This window comes from Fukomys damarensis, unplaced genomic scaffold (genome assembly GCF_012274545.1).
Source record: "Fukomys damarensis isolate Sample0158 unplaced genomic scaffold, DMR_v1.0_HiC HiC_scaffold_2, whole genome shotgun sequence".
Classification (NCBI taxonomy): domain Eukaryota; kingdom Metazoa; phylum Chordata; class Mammalia; order Rodentia; family Bathyergidae; genus Fukomys; species Fukomys damarensis.
In genome coordinates this window covers 12,781,629-12,798,444 of record NW_022900914.1, presented here as the reverse complement: position 1 = coordinate 12,798,444, position 16,816 = coordinate 12,781,629, and the positions used below count along the sequence as shown (strand labels likewise).

The 16,816-nt window shown below is 36.8% G+C and overlaps 1 protein-coding gene across 1 annotated transcript in view; it reads right to left on the bottom strand.

Annotated features, from left to right (window-relative positions):
* Positions 1 to 8,992: 8,992 nt before the first annotated feature.
* Yipf4 (Yip1 domain family member 4) overlaps positions 8,993 to 16,816 on the bottom strand; it is a 28,675-nt gene continuing 20,851 nt past the window's right edge. The window contains exons 6-7 of the mRNA XM_033762209.1: positions 15,627 to 15,740; positions 8,993 to 10,229 (exon numbers count right to left, since the gene is read on the bottom strand). Coding sequence (XP_033618100.1) covers positions 10,092 to 10,229; positions 15,627 to 15,740 — 252 coding nt within the window. The 3' untranslated portion in view covers positions 8,993 to 10,091. The remainder of the gene's footprint in view (positions 10,230 to 15,626; positions 15,741 to 16,816) is intronic.

Below are 16,816 nucleotides of genomic sequence, written 5' to 3'. Positions count from 1 at the left end.
TCAAACTCACAGCAATCCTCCTGCCTCAGCCTCCTGAGTGCTGGGATTACAGGCCACCATGTCCGGCTTCAAGACCTTTTTTTGGGGGGGGGTACCAGGGATTGAACTCAGGTCATTGCTCTTGCAAGGCAGGAGGCAGAAGCACTGAGCTAAATCCCTGGCCCAGCCCTTCATTCTTAATTGGATGGATTTGAGTCTTTTCTTTCTTTTCATAAGGTTGGCTGAGGTGTCTCTTATTTAATTCTTCAAAGAACCAACTCTGATTCATTGATTCTTTGCATTGTTTTATTGGTCTCAATTCATAAATTTCTGCTCTGATCTTTGTAATTTCCTTCTTCATATGAACTTTGAGTTTAACTTGCTCTGTTTTTCTACAAGCTTGGTGGTCCAACGCTAGGTTATTTATTTGAGCTGTTTTTGTTTGTTTTGCTTTTTGGGACCAGGGATTGATCTCAGGTCCTTGTGCTTGCAAGGCAGGCGGCATAACCACTGAGCTAAATTCTCAGCCCTTGAGCTGTTTTTCTGCTATGGGAGTTCACCACTAAAAATATCCTTCATAGGACTGTTTTCACTGTGTCCCATATATTTGGATATGTTGTATTGGCATTAACATTTAATTGTTGGAAAAGTGTGATTTCTTCTTTAACTTCATCTGTTACCCACTGGTTGTTCATGATTTTTTCCTTTTGATGCTGGGAATTGAACTCAGGGCCTCAGGCTTACCAGGCAGGTGCTGTGCAGCTGAGCTACATCCCTGGCCCTCAGGAGAGTATTATTTAATTACCATGTGTTTGTGTTTTTTTCTGCCATTTCCAACTACATTGCACTATGATCTGATAATATACATGGGGTAATTTCAATTCCTTTCCATTTGTTTAAGCATGTTCTATGTGGTCTGTTTTAGAGAAAGTCCCATGTACAGTTAAAAATATGTACTGTTAGGTGGAACACTCTGTAGATATCTAAGTCGATGTGTTCAAAGGTATGGTTCAGCTCTAGTTGAGTTTTGGTGTAGTTGATGCATTTGTGACAGTGGAGTACTGAAGTTCCCTTTACAGTTGTATTAGTGCCTGTGTAATTTTTCACATCTATTACTTTTGTTAAGACAGGGTCTTGCTATGTAGTTCAGACATGGCCTGAATTTTGCAGCTCAGGATGGTCTGGAACTCGATGGCAATCCTCCTACGTCAGCCTAAGTGCTGGGATTACAGGCAAGCACCATCATGCCTGTTTGTTTTGTAGTTGCATGGGCCAGTTCCTGGTGTATATATTTATTATTCTCTCTCTTGGATTGTTCCTGTAACAAGTATGTGGTGGCCTTGTCTCTTCTGATCAGTCCTGGCTTAAAATTCACTGTCTGCAAATAGAAGAGCTATCCCTGTTGCTTTCCTTGGCTGGTGCATACTTTCTTTGGGATTCTTGGAATTATCTTTGTTGTCTTTTTCTAGAATATCCTTCCAAATTTGGTGGGGGGGCTGATTTGGTGGTCATGAATTTCTTCAGGTGTAATCATGAAAGTATCTTTCTCCAATTTTGAAAAATAATTTTGAGGGATACATCAATTTGGTTCAAGGTTACTTTCTTTTGTAGCTTGAAATACTTTTCTCTAAGCTCTCCCTGACCTAGGAGTTTGAGTGGAGGTTGGCCATTGATTCTCATGGCTTTTCCTTTATAGGTGATGTGTTTCTTTTCTCTAAGAGTCTTTTTGGGGGGATCTGGATTTTTTGGTACTGGGGATCAAACTCAGGTCCTTGTCCTTGTGAGGCACACAGTGGAACCACTGAGCCAAATGCCCAGGCCTCTAACAGCTTTTAATAATATGTTCTTCTTCGGCTGGGGATTTGGCTCAGTGTCACCAGACCTGCCTTGCAAGTGCAAAGTCCTGAGTTCAATCCTCAGTACCCAGCCCCCCAAATGTTCTTGAGTTGAATTTCTGGAATCTTGACTATTGCATGTCTTGGATAATTGTTCTATACACTTATCAGTATGTCAAATTATTTTTCCATGTTTGGGAAGTTTTCTGCCACTACTTCTTAAAATTTTAAAAATTTTAATATAAGTAGATATTAATAAAGAATGTATAAAAGCCATTCTATGAAAAATTATTTTTCATAAAAATAATAATTGTGCTGCCATTACTTCTGTAGACAAGTCTTTTGGGCTATCTTCTGATTTTTCATTGACTCCAATTAATCTATTATTATTTTTTGCATCATCTAGCAGCTGTTGTGTGATTTTTTCCACGGTCCTTTGCTATTTTTAAGCACTCTTCATGTGATATTCACTAACAGTAACCATCTCTCCTACATTTGATATTCTATCTTCACATTGGTTGATCCTGCTGCATATGCTTTCAAAAGTTTTTAATCTGAATATCTGCTTGAATCTGTTTTATGGAATTCAGTTGCTTCCTATGTTGGCATTCACTGTTTCCATCACTTTCCCAAGCTCTTCTATTTTTAAAAATCTATTATATACTCTAGATTCTCTAACCATTTCCTTCATTATGGTCATCATTTCTTTAAATATCTGTGTAATGTTTTTTTCTAGACACACATTCATCTGTTACTTCTGCTGTGTCTTGGTTAATTTTGCTATGTCTTGGTTACTTTTCTCATTGCTGAGACAAAATACCCAACACCCAAAGTTAAAGGAAGAAGTTTATTTTGGCTCACACTTTGTAGAGGTTTCATTCCATTACTGGTTGGTTCCAAGACAGAGTGGTATCACAGAGGAGAAAAAAAAACAGTTCACTGAGTAGAAAGCAGAAGGCAGGAGGTAGCAAAAGCAGCAAGCAGCAGGCAACAGTAGCAGCCCTTATATTCTAAGCTACACACTCATGGGGCAGTTAGTACTCACACTCACACCCAGGGTGGGCCTTCCCATTATCCACACTCAGAACTATGCCAAATCAGTAAGTGGACTAATTTCGTAATCACATAATCACATACCTTTAATCCTAGCATCACACACTCTAGATCCAGCCACCTCTGATGAAGCGTACCCATGACTGCTCTGAGTTCCAGGCTCAGTTGGTCCCTCCCTAAAATGGCACCTGACCATGCATGCTTCCCAGGAGACCATGGCAGTTATTTGGCCAGGAGTCACTCCCTAGAAGTTGCAGCACACAGTACTCAGTGCTCTATTCCACTGGTACATTTCTCACTGGAGGCCTCTGGAGTTGGCCACTTTCACAGTCTCTTAGATTTTTTTTTTTTTACCATGATCAGGTATCAAACTCAGGACCTCACACTTGCAAGGCAGGTGTGGTGCCACAGAGCTAAATTCCCAGCTCTATAGTCTCTTAGATTTTACCTTCTTCTGTCACACCATGAGCCAGGAGACAGGAAGAAAGTGCAGGTCCCTTCTTCCTTTTTCTGCATTATGGTCTGTCTCTTCAATTTTTCCTTCAGGTCTTTCTCGGGTGAAGGGATCCACTCTGTCTTTTTTTTTCCTTCTCCAACTTGTTAATTTTCCAGGGTCTATATTCTGAAGAATTTTTTTTTTTTTTGAGACAGGGTCTCACTATGTAATTTGAGACTGACCTGGAACTCACTATGTACTCCACGCTGGTCTCCCAACTCACAGCGATCCTCCTGCCTCAGCCTCCCAAGCGATGGAATTATAGGCGTTTGCCACCATGCCTGGCTTCAGTGTCCGTAGTCTGAATCTAGGGAGAGGCTGATTTGTTTCTGCTTTCTGCTCTGCCACCTCCCCAGAAGTCCTTGAACATATCATTATTTTTACATCCTCATTCCCTCCCACCCACCTTCTCTTGTCCCCCTTCCCATTTGCAAAAGATCCCCCTATTTTATCTTTCATTTTGCTATCTATATTTTGAATTTTTCACTAGAGAAACCATATAGTATTAAAGCTTATATGTATGATTTATTTCACTTAATATTTTCCAAGTTGTACCCATAGTCCTACAAATGACTCAAATTTATCCTTCTTTGTAGTCAGTAAGTATTGCATTATGTATCAAAAGCACTTGCCACCAGGTCTCATATTTGTAATCAAAAGGTCTGACAAAGGAAGCATGGCCTACAATGTCAGGTAAGGTGCTGACTTAACTGTTCTATCTGGAAGTCTCCCTCCCCTTTCCCTCACCTCCCCTTCCTTTCCCTTCTCACCATTACCTATTTTTCTTTATCCATACAATTTCACACTAAGCATGACTTCCTCCAAAAAGCTTTCTCTTCTTTAATTCCTCCGTAATATACTACTGCCACAGATTTTTTTCTCATGTTACAAAAGTTTTATACTTTGTAAAATTAACTGGATGTGTTATCCCACAATATAAATTCATTACAGTATGATCTTCTTTTGTAATTTTTAAGACAGGGTCTTATTAAGTTGCTGAATTGCCACAGCTGGGCTTGAATTTGTGATCCTACTGCCTCAGCCTCCCAGAATGCTAGAATTACAGGTGTGTGACATCATGTCTGGCTTTTTGCATACCATTTTATCCCTGCACCCAAGATAATACCAAGCACATTGTAAGGAATCAGTAAGTACTTCATTAATGATTGTCCCTTCACATTCAGGACATCAAACTCAAATCCTATCTCTCCTCAATATTTCATTGTCCAGGTCCTCATTAGCACCATCTCCTGAAAATAAATTTGTATTAAAGATTTGTTTAAGTTCAATTTGGCATGAAACATTGACTATGAGGGACTCAGTACCTGGGCTAATCACAAATGAGTATTTTTACTGCTCTCCAGGCAGAGACTATAATGATCAAAGAGGCAATTGTGCGTATGATCAAATAATGCTATTTAAGAGGTACTTTGCATAGACAATGAATTAATTCCATAAAAGCAAGAATATTATAAAATAGATGAAAAATATACAATTTCAATAATTTATCCTACAACAAACGCTCATTATGTAAAAAGCAGCAATCCACTTTTATGTTTTGTTTTGTTTTTTGAGACGGTATTGCTATGTAGTTCAAGATATCCTGGAACTCATGATGATTCTCTTGCCTCAGCCTCCCAAGCGCTAGGATTACAGGCATGCCTCATCATACCTGGCTATATTATCATTTTATCCTTTTACCAGATGACAATTTCTCGTCATAATCATTCATTTCATATACTTTTAGTTCATGTTGTGCAAACACCTTGGTAAGCTTTTGGGGGGAAGCTTTCTTTGTAATTACTAAAAACTGCTCAGTACCAAATATTATAGAAAGACCAGCTTTTGTTTGCTTTTTATTTTTTGCTACCGGGGATCAAACTCAGGACCTTGCACTTGGGAGACAGATGGCAGAACCACTGAGCTAAATCCCCGACCCAAGTTTTTGTTCTTGATAAACTTAACATACTCAAGTATTAGTTTAACAAAAATATTACAGGTAGAAATGTTTTGTTTTCGTTTTCCTAAGTATTCATAGCATGTACTAATAATTAAAGTTAAATTCAAAATCTTTCATAAAATATTCTTTTTCATATGAATATGAATAACAAAATAATCTGAGAGCATTAGTATACTACTAAATTATTTGGAAGAAATGTTTAGAAATTTTTCCAAGTACTTATAAACTATAAAGCAAATATTTTTAAAGTAAAAAACCTGTAATTGCTGAACACAGAAATGTTAAAAACAGCAATACAAAATGTAAAAGTAGGAAATTACTTCACTACTGCCTTAAAATCCTCCCTACATTTTTTCAAGCTAATGTCCAAATAAATAGCAACCTCAGCATAACAGCAACCTCAGCATAACAATTTCAAGAGAAATCGAACTGTTTCATATTTAATAAAATATACCATGTACAAGAAATATTGTATTTTTTTCATAACATGTATACCACAGAGAACAGCAGGGTCTAAAATTTATACCAATACATTATAAAGAAAATATTTTATAACAATTATTCAGAAAATATTAAAATTTGGAATGTGAAGATGTAAGAATTTATAACTTTTTTATATAAAAAAATCATTTAGGAATATACTCAAGTGTCAACAAGTCTTAAAACACGCAAAATGCTACTAGAAATTATATAACTAAATTGTCTGTGCAGAGAATTGCTGAGGGTGATTTTTAGCTCTATTAAGATGTATTTCAGATAGCCCTGTCACACAATCATAAAGAATCGTATAGATGTAAGATGTGAAAAGCAAAAGTTGCACATTCCCTAGGGCCTAAAACTACCAAAATGTGCACCAACAAAAATATAACATATAGGGCTGGGGATTTTTAGCTCAGTGGTTCCACTGCCTGCCTCACAAGCACAAGGACCCGAGTTCGATCTGCGGTACCCAAAAAAACAAAAACAAAACAAAATAAATAATGATCATTTAAAATAGTTAACTAGTTTTGTTGAACATGAAAAAAAAATTATTGGGTTATATAAGCATTATTTTATACCATGTTTTAATACATCAAAAAACTGAAAATAACTGATTAAACAATATTTAAGCAAAAATATCTACTTTGCATTTTAAATTGATGCAAGTGTTCATTAAATTCAGGCTCTTAGATTAAGATATTAATTTGGAGTCAGTTTTTGGACATGGATACATTATATATAAAACTGCCTTACAGGCCCTAGAAATAAGCAATTTATCATAGATCACAAAACATTACAGATCTTACTAACGTATTTTTAACACAAAATTTGAATATATATACACTATGATTTTTAATCAAAAGTCTACTTATTTTATAAAAAATTTGAAACAGAAGTAAACATGTCTCATAATTCTTTTTTGAAGCATTCATCAAGCACACACACACACACACACACACACACACACACAGCAGAGACAAAGGTTATACAGATATCTGGCTAATTCTGTCTAGAAAATACTATTAGATTGGAAGTCATGATTTAAAATCAGTACAACTTAGAAAATATTATTTCAAAAAATTCAAGGATAGTACATTTTTTTGGTCCATTTACTGTTTTGGAATAGATGACAAATTGTATTATCAACTTGATTGGCTTGGGAGCTGTCGAAAAGATAATAAAGCCCTCTTCTGGGTGTGTGTGTGTGGGTTACGGAGGCATGACTTTGGGTACTCAATTTTGTCTCTGGTGTTATTCCCCTGCTCTGCTTCTCTGATGCCATGATGTTCCTGTCTTAAAGCCAGTCAGCCATGGACTGAAACCTCTGAGACCCTTAGCCAAATTAAACCTCTCCTAAATTGTTAAGTGTTAGGTAGTTTGGACCCAGTGATGGGAAGTCTTACAAATACAGTATAGCTGGGCATGGTGGCACACGCCTGTAATCCCAGCACTTGGGAGGCTGAGGCAGGAGGATTGCTGTGTTTTCAAGACCAGCCTGGGCTACATAGTGAGTTCCAGATCAGTCTCAACTACATAGTGAGACATCTGTCTCAAAAAACCAAAAACAACAACAAAAAACAGTATAGCAGCCAGCACTGAATCCTGCACACATCTACGATCATGTTTTTAAAGTGACAACCTGTTCTACTTTTCATTTTAGCACGTGAAGATGACACTCACTGACCTGAAAACATTATAAATTATATTTACTATTAAAAGGGTCAGGGATTTAGCTTGGTGGTACCGCTGCCTGCCTTGCAAGTGGAAGGTCCCGAGTATGATTCCCAGTACCAAAAAAAAAAAAAAAAGAAAATATGTGTGTGTGTGTGTGTGTGTGTGTGTGTGTGTATAAAATAGTTGTCAGGATTAAATGCTATTATTTTAAAATACCCCCTTTAGCAAGTATTTCATTTTATCCTGTATCAGTGGTGGCAAACCTATGATATGTATGCTGCAGCAGGCTGTCTGTATCAATGAAAGCTCGAGAAATTTCACCATCACTGTCCTATAACACTAGGAATAAATGTGAACCACATAACTGAATATTTTATGTACATCTAAAAGCAATGATAAGGGGGCCCGGGATAGCTCAGTGGTGCTGCCACCTGCCTTGCAAGCACAGGGACCAAAGTTCAATCCCAGGTACCAAAAAAAAAATAAATAAATAAAAAAAAATAAAATAAATAAAAGCAATGATAGTTTAAAAAGTTAAACCTTTTTGATAGAGGTAGTAGGAAAAGGCCTTGATTTGTCACTTAGTGAAGTTCCATGACCTGGTCCTGACCTCTAAACTTTGTCAGGAACATTCCAGTTAAAGCCATGGACACCAAATAATACAGTGTAACAACGGATTGAAAAGAGGAATTTTGAAGTGTGACAAATGTTTATCTTTTTTGGTATCGGGGATCAAACTCAGGACCTTGTGCTTTTGAGGCAGGTAGCAGAACCAGTGAGCTAAATCACTGGCCCGACAAGTGTTTATCTCACAGTTGCTGATTCTGTAGGCATAGATCCTTCCCTACTACTCTAGAAGTTTTATATCACTGGTGCTTTATTTACCAAAGCCTGCTTTTAAAAGTTAGTATATGTAGGGCTGGGGATTTAGCTCACTGGTGCTGCCACCTGCCTCAAAAACACAAGGACCGGAGTTAGATCCCAGTACAAAAAAAAAAAGTTAGCATATGTAATTTTCTGTATTCTAGCACAAAAGTGCTGGAATTTTTCCTGTAGTTTAAAATAAGCATTTTAGGGGTAGGGGAGTAGCTCAGTGGAATAGTTGCCTAGCTAGTGTATGGCCGTGGTTTCAATCTCTATGAGAGAAACATAAATACAGTAAGCTTTTCTTTCTATATTTGGGATGCATGGGAAAGGAAAACACCTGGATTTGATATTTTTTAAATCTGCTGGCTTGGTTCAAAGGTGCTGAATATATTCCTGATGGAGCACATATCAAAGAGGACCATGTTACACATATCAAGAGATGACCATGTTATCATATTAAGAACAGCAGTTAAACCCCTTCCAGGTAGGATCAGAAAAGATAATACTTTTTTTCTCAGTGCAGGGGATTGAATCCAGGGTCTTGAGTATGCCAGGCAAATGCTCTACCACCAAGCTATACTCCAGCACAAAATATTTTTATCTGCTTTACAAAGCAATTTTTTTTTTTTTTTTTTGTTACCGGAGATTGAACTCGGGTCCTTGTGCTTGCAAGGCAGGCCACCGAACAGCTGAGCTAAATCCCCGGCCCTACAAAGTAATATTAATTATAAGTATATGCAGAATCTATGACTTACAAAATATTTCACCAATAAAAATTTCTTAGTATTTAGCAAAAATTATACATTAGTGAGTGCCTGACACTTGTTAAAATGTCAAGTAATACAGGACAAGGTGTTATAAAACAAAACACACAGCTGGAAAACATTTTATTGTTTTCTACTTCATATAACATTGCTTAGGACCACAAGGTTTGTCTTTTTCCCATAACTTCTAATGTGGAAGTACCACTTAAAATATTTACTAATGCTACAATTATTATTGTTTTTCTCCACATTAATGATTTTAATGAATGCCATATCTTTTATATCTATATCTCTTGGTCCCTTGGTCAAAAAGATAAACTGAACGTTTAAATCAGACTCGTAGACATCTAAAACTGGTTTTCAAAAGCACACCAACACAAACTAAATCTATATCAGCAACTCTAATTTTAAAAATACAACTTAAAACATTTAATTTTTTAAAATAAAAGATTAATGGCCAAATTAAAGGAAGTTTAAGCATCAGGTTTAATATCTTATTTTTTAGATTATTCAGAAATATATAGTGTGAATAATAATTACTTCATAAATATATATATGTATAAATATAAATATTTATCTACAGGATCTGCAATGCAGGAGTAAATTCTTTAAAGAAAAAAATTGCACTTTTAGACTATCAGGATGTTGTCAAATTTACCCTTCAAGTGAAATATAACCAATCCCGGTGCTTTTGGCACAAGTTTTTAGGTGAACACTGACACAATCTTAAAAACACAATGCTTTTATATTTTATTCACCAGAATATGAAGAATTAAACAGAATTCAGAATTCTGACTAAAAAATCCCAGATAATTGCAATTGCTTAATTAAATACAAAAAATATTGTTTAAAAAAGACCTTCAACCTGCCTTTACATCTGAAATATGTAAAACTTTACCAACCATGTTTCCTCCAATCCCTTCAGCAATTCCCAGCCCAAATCAAAGGTAACATTGTCTTTTTCTACTCATGTATGACTTGGATCACACCCCAGTATATAAGGACAAAAAATAGATGTATAATAAAAAGATTGGATAAATCAGGAGCGGCTTTTTGGTCTTGAATTCTTCACCCACTAACAATGAAGCAGCGCTGTAGGCAGCCCAAAACACACCAAACAGCTTAAGGAAGAAAAAAAAAAGACAAAAGGCAGCATATTAGCAAATCAACTTTTGGATATCAAAGAATAAAAATCATGTTTACAATATTTTAAAAAATCAACCACCAACTGTGGTAAGGAATAAAACTTACTAAGAATGTTAAAAACGTGTTCATTCTTACTCTGTTCCTTAACTTCTGTGAATGTGACCTTTATAAAGTCAAACCTCCCAGGTGTGGTGGTACACCCCTGTAACAATACTCAGGAGGCTGAGAAAGGAGAATCACCACAAGTTAGAAGCCTGCCTGGACTACACACTGAGTTCAAGGCCAGGCTGAACTACATAGCGAAACCCTTTCTCTCAAAATATACAGTGGGCCGGGGATTTAGCTCAGTGGTTCTGCCACCTGCCTCGCAAGCAGCACAAGGACCCAAGTTCAATCCCTGGTACCAAAAAAAAAAAAAAAAAAAAAAAAAAAAACAAAAAACCCCACAAACAAAAAACCAAAACACAAAACAAAAAAACTCCAAAACAAGAAAAACAAAAGCATGGTCGGGGATTTAGCTCAGTGGTTCTGCCACCTGCCTCGCAAGCATGAGGATCCAAGTTCGATCGCCAGTACCAAAAAAACTCCCCAAAAATCAAAAAAACAAAACACCACACAAAACAAAAACAAACAAAAAAGCCAAACCTATTTAATCATAAAAATCACCTGGGATACCTATTAAAAGAAACTTGGGGTATTTGCTTTAGTTCTGCTGAATTTGAATTCCTGAGAGGAGGATCTAGTTATCAGGCTTTTCAAAAGTGTTCCCAGTGGGACTGGGGATTTAGCTCAGTGGTTCTGGCACCTGCCTCGCAAGCACAAGGACCCGAGTTCAATCCCTCAGTACTACACACACAAAAAAAAGGGTTCCCAGTGAGTATGTGAAACAAACCCCTTCTCCCCATATTGGGGTTTGAACCTAGGAAATGCTAAGCTGCAACTCTATTCCTTTTTATAACTAAAATTTTTTCTGGGCATGATAGTGCTGTAATCCCAGGACTTGAGAGGCCAAAGCCAGAGGATTGCTATGAGTCTGAGGACAGACAGGATCATATACTAGTGATTTCACGACCAGGCTGAACTACACATTGAGACACTGTCTCAAAAAAAACCAAACAAAAATTCTGAGACTTAGTGAAACCCTATCTCAAAATAAAAAAGGGTTGGGAATGTAGCGTAGTAAGAAGTCCCTGAATTCAAACCCCAATAGTGCCAAAGGAGGAAAAGAAAAAGAAAAGGAAGATGAGGAGGAAGAGGAGGGATAGAAGAGAAGGGACAGTGAAAGGGAATAGTGACGCTCAACAAGTAGGACACACATACACACACCGAGAAGTCTGACTGGAGATTTTATTCAAGGGGTGGGAGCAGAGAGAGAGAGACAGAGAGAGAGAGAGAGAGAGAGAGAGAGAGAGAGAGAGAAGAGAGAGAGAGAGAGAGGAAGAAGAGAGGAAGAGAAGAGAAGACGAGAACAAAGAAAGCAAGGTCCTTTTATCGGTTTTGGGCTGGGCTATTGCTTATTCATGAGGAGTGGGATACTTTTAACCTATCACAGGCCAGGTTGCTTTTTATGGGTGCAGCCCTGCAGAAACAGCTTTCAACTTCTCTGGACCACTGTGGCCTTGGTGGGAGGGAAAGTAAAGATAAGAGCATGAAGTCATTCTAAGAGCCAAGAAGCACCAGGAAAATGCAGCCTGTGATGGCGGCATCACAGCATACTTTAACACGATCAATTCCCTAACAGACAGGAGGAGGAAAAGGAGGAAGAGGTAGAAGAGAAGAGGCAGCAGCAGCAGACAGGCCTAGTGGAACACATCTGTAATCCCAAGGACTGGGGAGACTGAGGCAATATCTCAAGTTAGAGGAAAGCCTGGGTAACTTAAGTGAGAGCTTGTCACAAACTAAAAATAAAAGGCTGGGATGTACCTCAATGGCAGAGTGCTTACCTGGCATGTGTGAGTTCTTGGATTTAATCTCTATTACGGTATTGAAACAAGAAACAAACAGAACCCTAACTAAAAATAAGTAAGTAAATAAATAAAAAAGGCTAGGGATATAGGTCAATGCTCTCTGGGTTCAATCCCCAGTATGGTACAAAAAGAAAAGAATAAAACAATAGGGTTGGGGATTTAGCTCAGTGGTTCTGCTGCCTGCTTTGCAAGGGCAAGGACCTAAATTTGATCCCCGGTACAAAAAAAAGAATAAAACAATTGAGGAATACAGCAAAGTATAAGGAAATATACAAAATAAAATTATGACCACATTTGTATATCATAATTACTTTTTTTGTTGTTACAAATGGTTGTAATTCTGTAATGCTAAGAGTTAACTGATGAGCATTTTGGAACATACTTCTCAACAAATTTTGGACTGAAATCAGAAGCATATATAACTTGTTATCCGATGAAGATTAAATGATCATTTTTTTTGTTTTGTTGTCCCCCCACACTGCCCTGCCCCAGTACCAAGGATTTAACTCAGGACCATGTGCTTGCAAGGCAGACACAGTGCCACTGAGCTAAATCCCCAGTCCTGATTTTGTCTTTTTGAGACAGAGTCTTGCTAAATAATTCAGGCTGACCTCAATCTCATTTTACTATGTAGCACAGGGTGGCCTCAAACTCACTGTGATCCTCCCACCTCAGCCTCACAAGTGCTAAGATTATAGGTGCGCCTGGTTCTAAAACTTTTTCTTTTTTTGGTACCAGGGATCGACTCAGGTCCTTGTGCTTTCGAGGCAGTGCCAGCACCACTGAGCTAAATCTCTGGCCTCTAAAACTAATTTTTAAAAACCCAATTTTACCGTAAATTTTCTCGATAGAAAAATATTTTCTATTGTGTCATAATATTCATATGTTATGTAAAGATCAAGAACTGACTTTTTTTGGTACCGGGAATCAAATCCGGGACCTTGAGTTTACAAGGCAGGTGGCAGAAATACTGAGCTAAATCTTTGGCCTAGAACTGACTTTCATTTGAGCTCTGTGACTAAAAATGACTAGAAGACAACAGTTTTAAAAAATTCTACGCATAGTTTCAGAAATATTCAAGCAAATTTAACCCAGGTAAAGCAACACAGCAGAGAGTAATTCTAAATCATCCAGTAAAGTGGCACACCCACCAAGGCTAGAATAAAACAGCAGCATGAGGTTAGCTGCTGCTGCTCTGTAAGACTTTAAAACTAAGTTTTAAAAATGCTAATTAAAAGGAAAAGGTTTGGGCTGGAGATATAGCTCAGTGGAAAAGCACTTGTCTAACATGTGCTTGGTGCCATGTTCAATCTGTAGGACCACAAAAATTTTTTTTAGGATAAAAAGCAACATCTTCCTGGTCTCTCAACTGTTTAAACAGTACAAGCAGAGATGACCTCAAAATAATCCTTTATATTTGTAATAACAGCAGCTTCCACCTGAGCATCTACTTCAAATCTTTGTAACAAACCCTTAAAAAACAAGTTGTTAAGATTGCTATTATTAAGAATAAATTCAGGGCAAGAAAAGTTAAGATACCTCCAAGAGGCCAGATGAAAAGAAGGGGCAGAGCCAGGATCTGAATTCAGAACGGACCAATTGCAAAACTCACACTTTTTAAATATCCAATGCTTATATAGCAGTATTAGCGTATAGTTTCCAAATTATAAAAGAAATCATTATTTCTTTCATACTGGAATTTGCTAATGAACTTTGAATAAAATCAAATCTCATTAATATTAGGCGGCTCTGATGATTTAAAAACACTTTAGTGTGGATACTATGTAATAACAGTTCTAAGCCGGGTGCAGTGGTGCATGCCTATAGTCCTAGCACTCGGGAAGCTGAAGTAGGAGGACTGCCTTGAGTTCAAGGCTGGCCTGAAGTACATAACAAGACCCTGTGGACAACAACACTCCAAAAAAAACACAGTTTAAAAAGTAGTAGCCTTAAAAAGTTCTATTCCCCTAAATAATGAGTTCTAGGTCAGTCTCAACTACATAGTGAAACCCTCTCAAAAAAACAAAACAAAACAAAACAAAAAACATATAAGGGCCAGGAATTTAGCCCAGTGGTTCCGCCACCTGCCTCACATGTGCAAGGTCCAAAGTTCAATCCTCGGTACCAAAAAAATAAAAAATAAAAAAAACCAAGCCAGGTGTGGTGGCACATGCCTGTAATTCCAGCACTCGGGAGGCTGAGGCAGGAGAATTGCTGTGAGTTTGAGACCAGCCCAGGCTACATAGTAAGTTCCAGGTCAGTCTCAACTACAAAGTGAGACCCTGTCTCAAAAAAAAAAAAAAAGATTTGCCATGATTATGTGTGTATGTTTATGTGTGTATTTATAATATGCCAGAGCAGGTATCTTCAATACTAATAAACATAAAACTTAAAATTGTTATTATTTATTAATATTTACTATTATCAGTAAATGTTTAAAACATACATGTTAATTTATCTTAGCATCTGCATTATAGAAAATCAAATTGATTAGAATCATGTCTACCATGTTTGACAGAGCTAATATTCAAATAAAATTAAGTTATTAAAAATGTACAGTGAATTTGCAATGTGAAATAGGAAGAAAAGGACCAAAGGTGTAGGGACAGTGAGAAAGATAGGGAAAGGGGAACAAGGGAAAAGGAAAAAAATATGAGAAAATGTAAAAATGGAATTAAAGTGTTTGAAGGTAGGGAGGGGAGGAAAGGGTGAAGGGAGGGTGGGAACAAGGGGAAAAAATGGGAACCAAGACCTGGCATGTCTTGGTTCAAGTACAAGATACCAATAATGAATGTAACTGTACTGTACACCTAGAATGTACCAATAAATTCAATTTAAAAGAAAAATAAATAAATAAATAATTTTTAAAAAAATGTACAGTGGCTGGGATTTAGCTCAGTGGTGGTTCCGCTGCCTGCCTTGCAAGCTCAAGGACCCAAGTACAATCCCTGGTACCAAAAAAAAAAAGTACAGTGAAATTTTAAATATTCCCTTCAAAATCCAAGTCAGATGAACTCATATTACAAATATGATAAATTCAGTATTATAAAACTTAACCATGCTGGGGATTTAGCTCTGGTTCCACTGCCTGTCTTACAAGTGCAAGGACCCGAGTTTGATCCCCCGTACAAAAAAAAAAAAAAAAAACCTTGACCGTAATATATCCTGAAATTCAATTTGCTTTTTTGTTTTTCCTTGCAGACATATTTCATAATTTCTGGTGATTAAAGGAAAAAAATATATTGCATTGGTAAACTCAGTAAGGAAGGTCTGTCTCTGTTCCGAAATACTAGCCACTGCCTGATAAACAGTTTTAAATTACAATATTCTTAGCCACAAGCCTAGTATATTTTTTGCTACTGGAAAACAGTAAACTACTTAAATAATTCCTATCACATAACTTACTTTTATAAGTGTAGATACCACTTCAAACGATCCAACCACCAGAAGTATAGGGGCTATTACAATGAGAGGAAGTAATGAATATCCTATAACTCCAAGAACTTGGCCATAGGCAACCTGTCAATTTTCAAAAATTTAAATAAGTATCATAGAAACCAAGAAATTCATTTTATTCACCATTAAATATCACATATTCTTTGTTGTACTTACATGAGTGTAATAATTAAGGAGTCATAAAGTATCAAGTTCCACTGTACTACAAATTATGATACACAGTAGTCTGCAATGTTTCCAGGCCCTCTCACTATCCATCATGGTTGCTATTAGGGTCAGTTTCCTGATGACACCCAAGTCTAAATTTCTAGCCCTATCTGTCTTGAACTTCAGGACTGTATATCTTATCACCTTTAAGTATATCCTACATTATACTTTTTCACTATTTTCTCTAAATTGTAGATTTAAAAGGACCACAATCATTCTGTTCAAATTAAAAAGAAAAAAAACCCTAAGGTCCAAAAAAGCTAAATGTAGCAAATGCAGTCCAGAGGGGAGGAGTGAGGGGTGTTTGCTTCAGCAGCATAAATACAGAGGGAAGGGAGGGCATCCAGAACAGACTGAGAAAACTATTTTTAGTGACTCTCTGCTCCAAGTTGTGAGACAGAGCTTCAATGCTGTAAAGATCAACTGAAGTAACAACCTTATGAAGTAGGCATTACTGTGATTATGAGTGATTCACAGTGAGACTAAATGCTTTGTTCAAGAAGTTCAAATAAACTTTCACTCCTAAATTGAAATTCTAAATTATAAAAATTAATTTAATGAAATCTATTTTCATATAAATATACTGTTTGTCTAGGATATAAAACAATACATAAACAAATATAATTTTAAGTGTTTTTAATACAGAAAGTTTCAGAGATACTACTTTAGTCTTAGGCTCTTTGGAGCACATACATTTATGTGTGTGTGTGTGTGTGTGTGTGTGTGTGTGTGTGAGAGAGAGAGAGAGAGAGAGAGAGAGAGTATATGCATATACACACACTAATTATATATTCCCTTCTAAAATTTCAATAAAAGGGAAGGGAAAAAGATTCCTTTTAATAAGAAGAACAAAAAAGTGAATAGGAACTAAGACAACGGTAACATTATCTTGGAAGCTAAAAAGCTGCACTAGAGGTAAGTAATAAACTTGG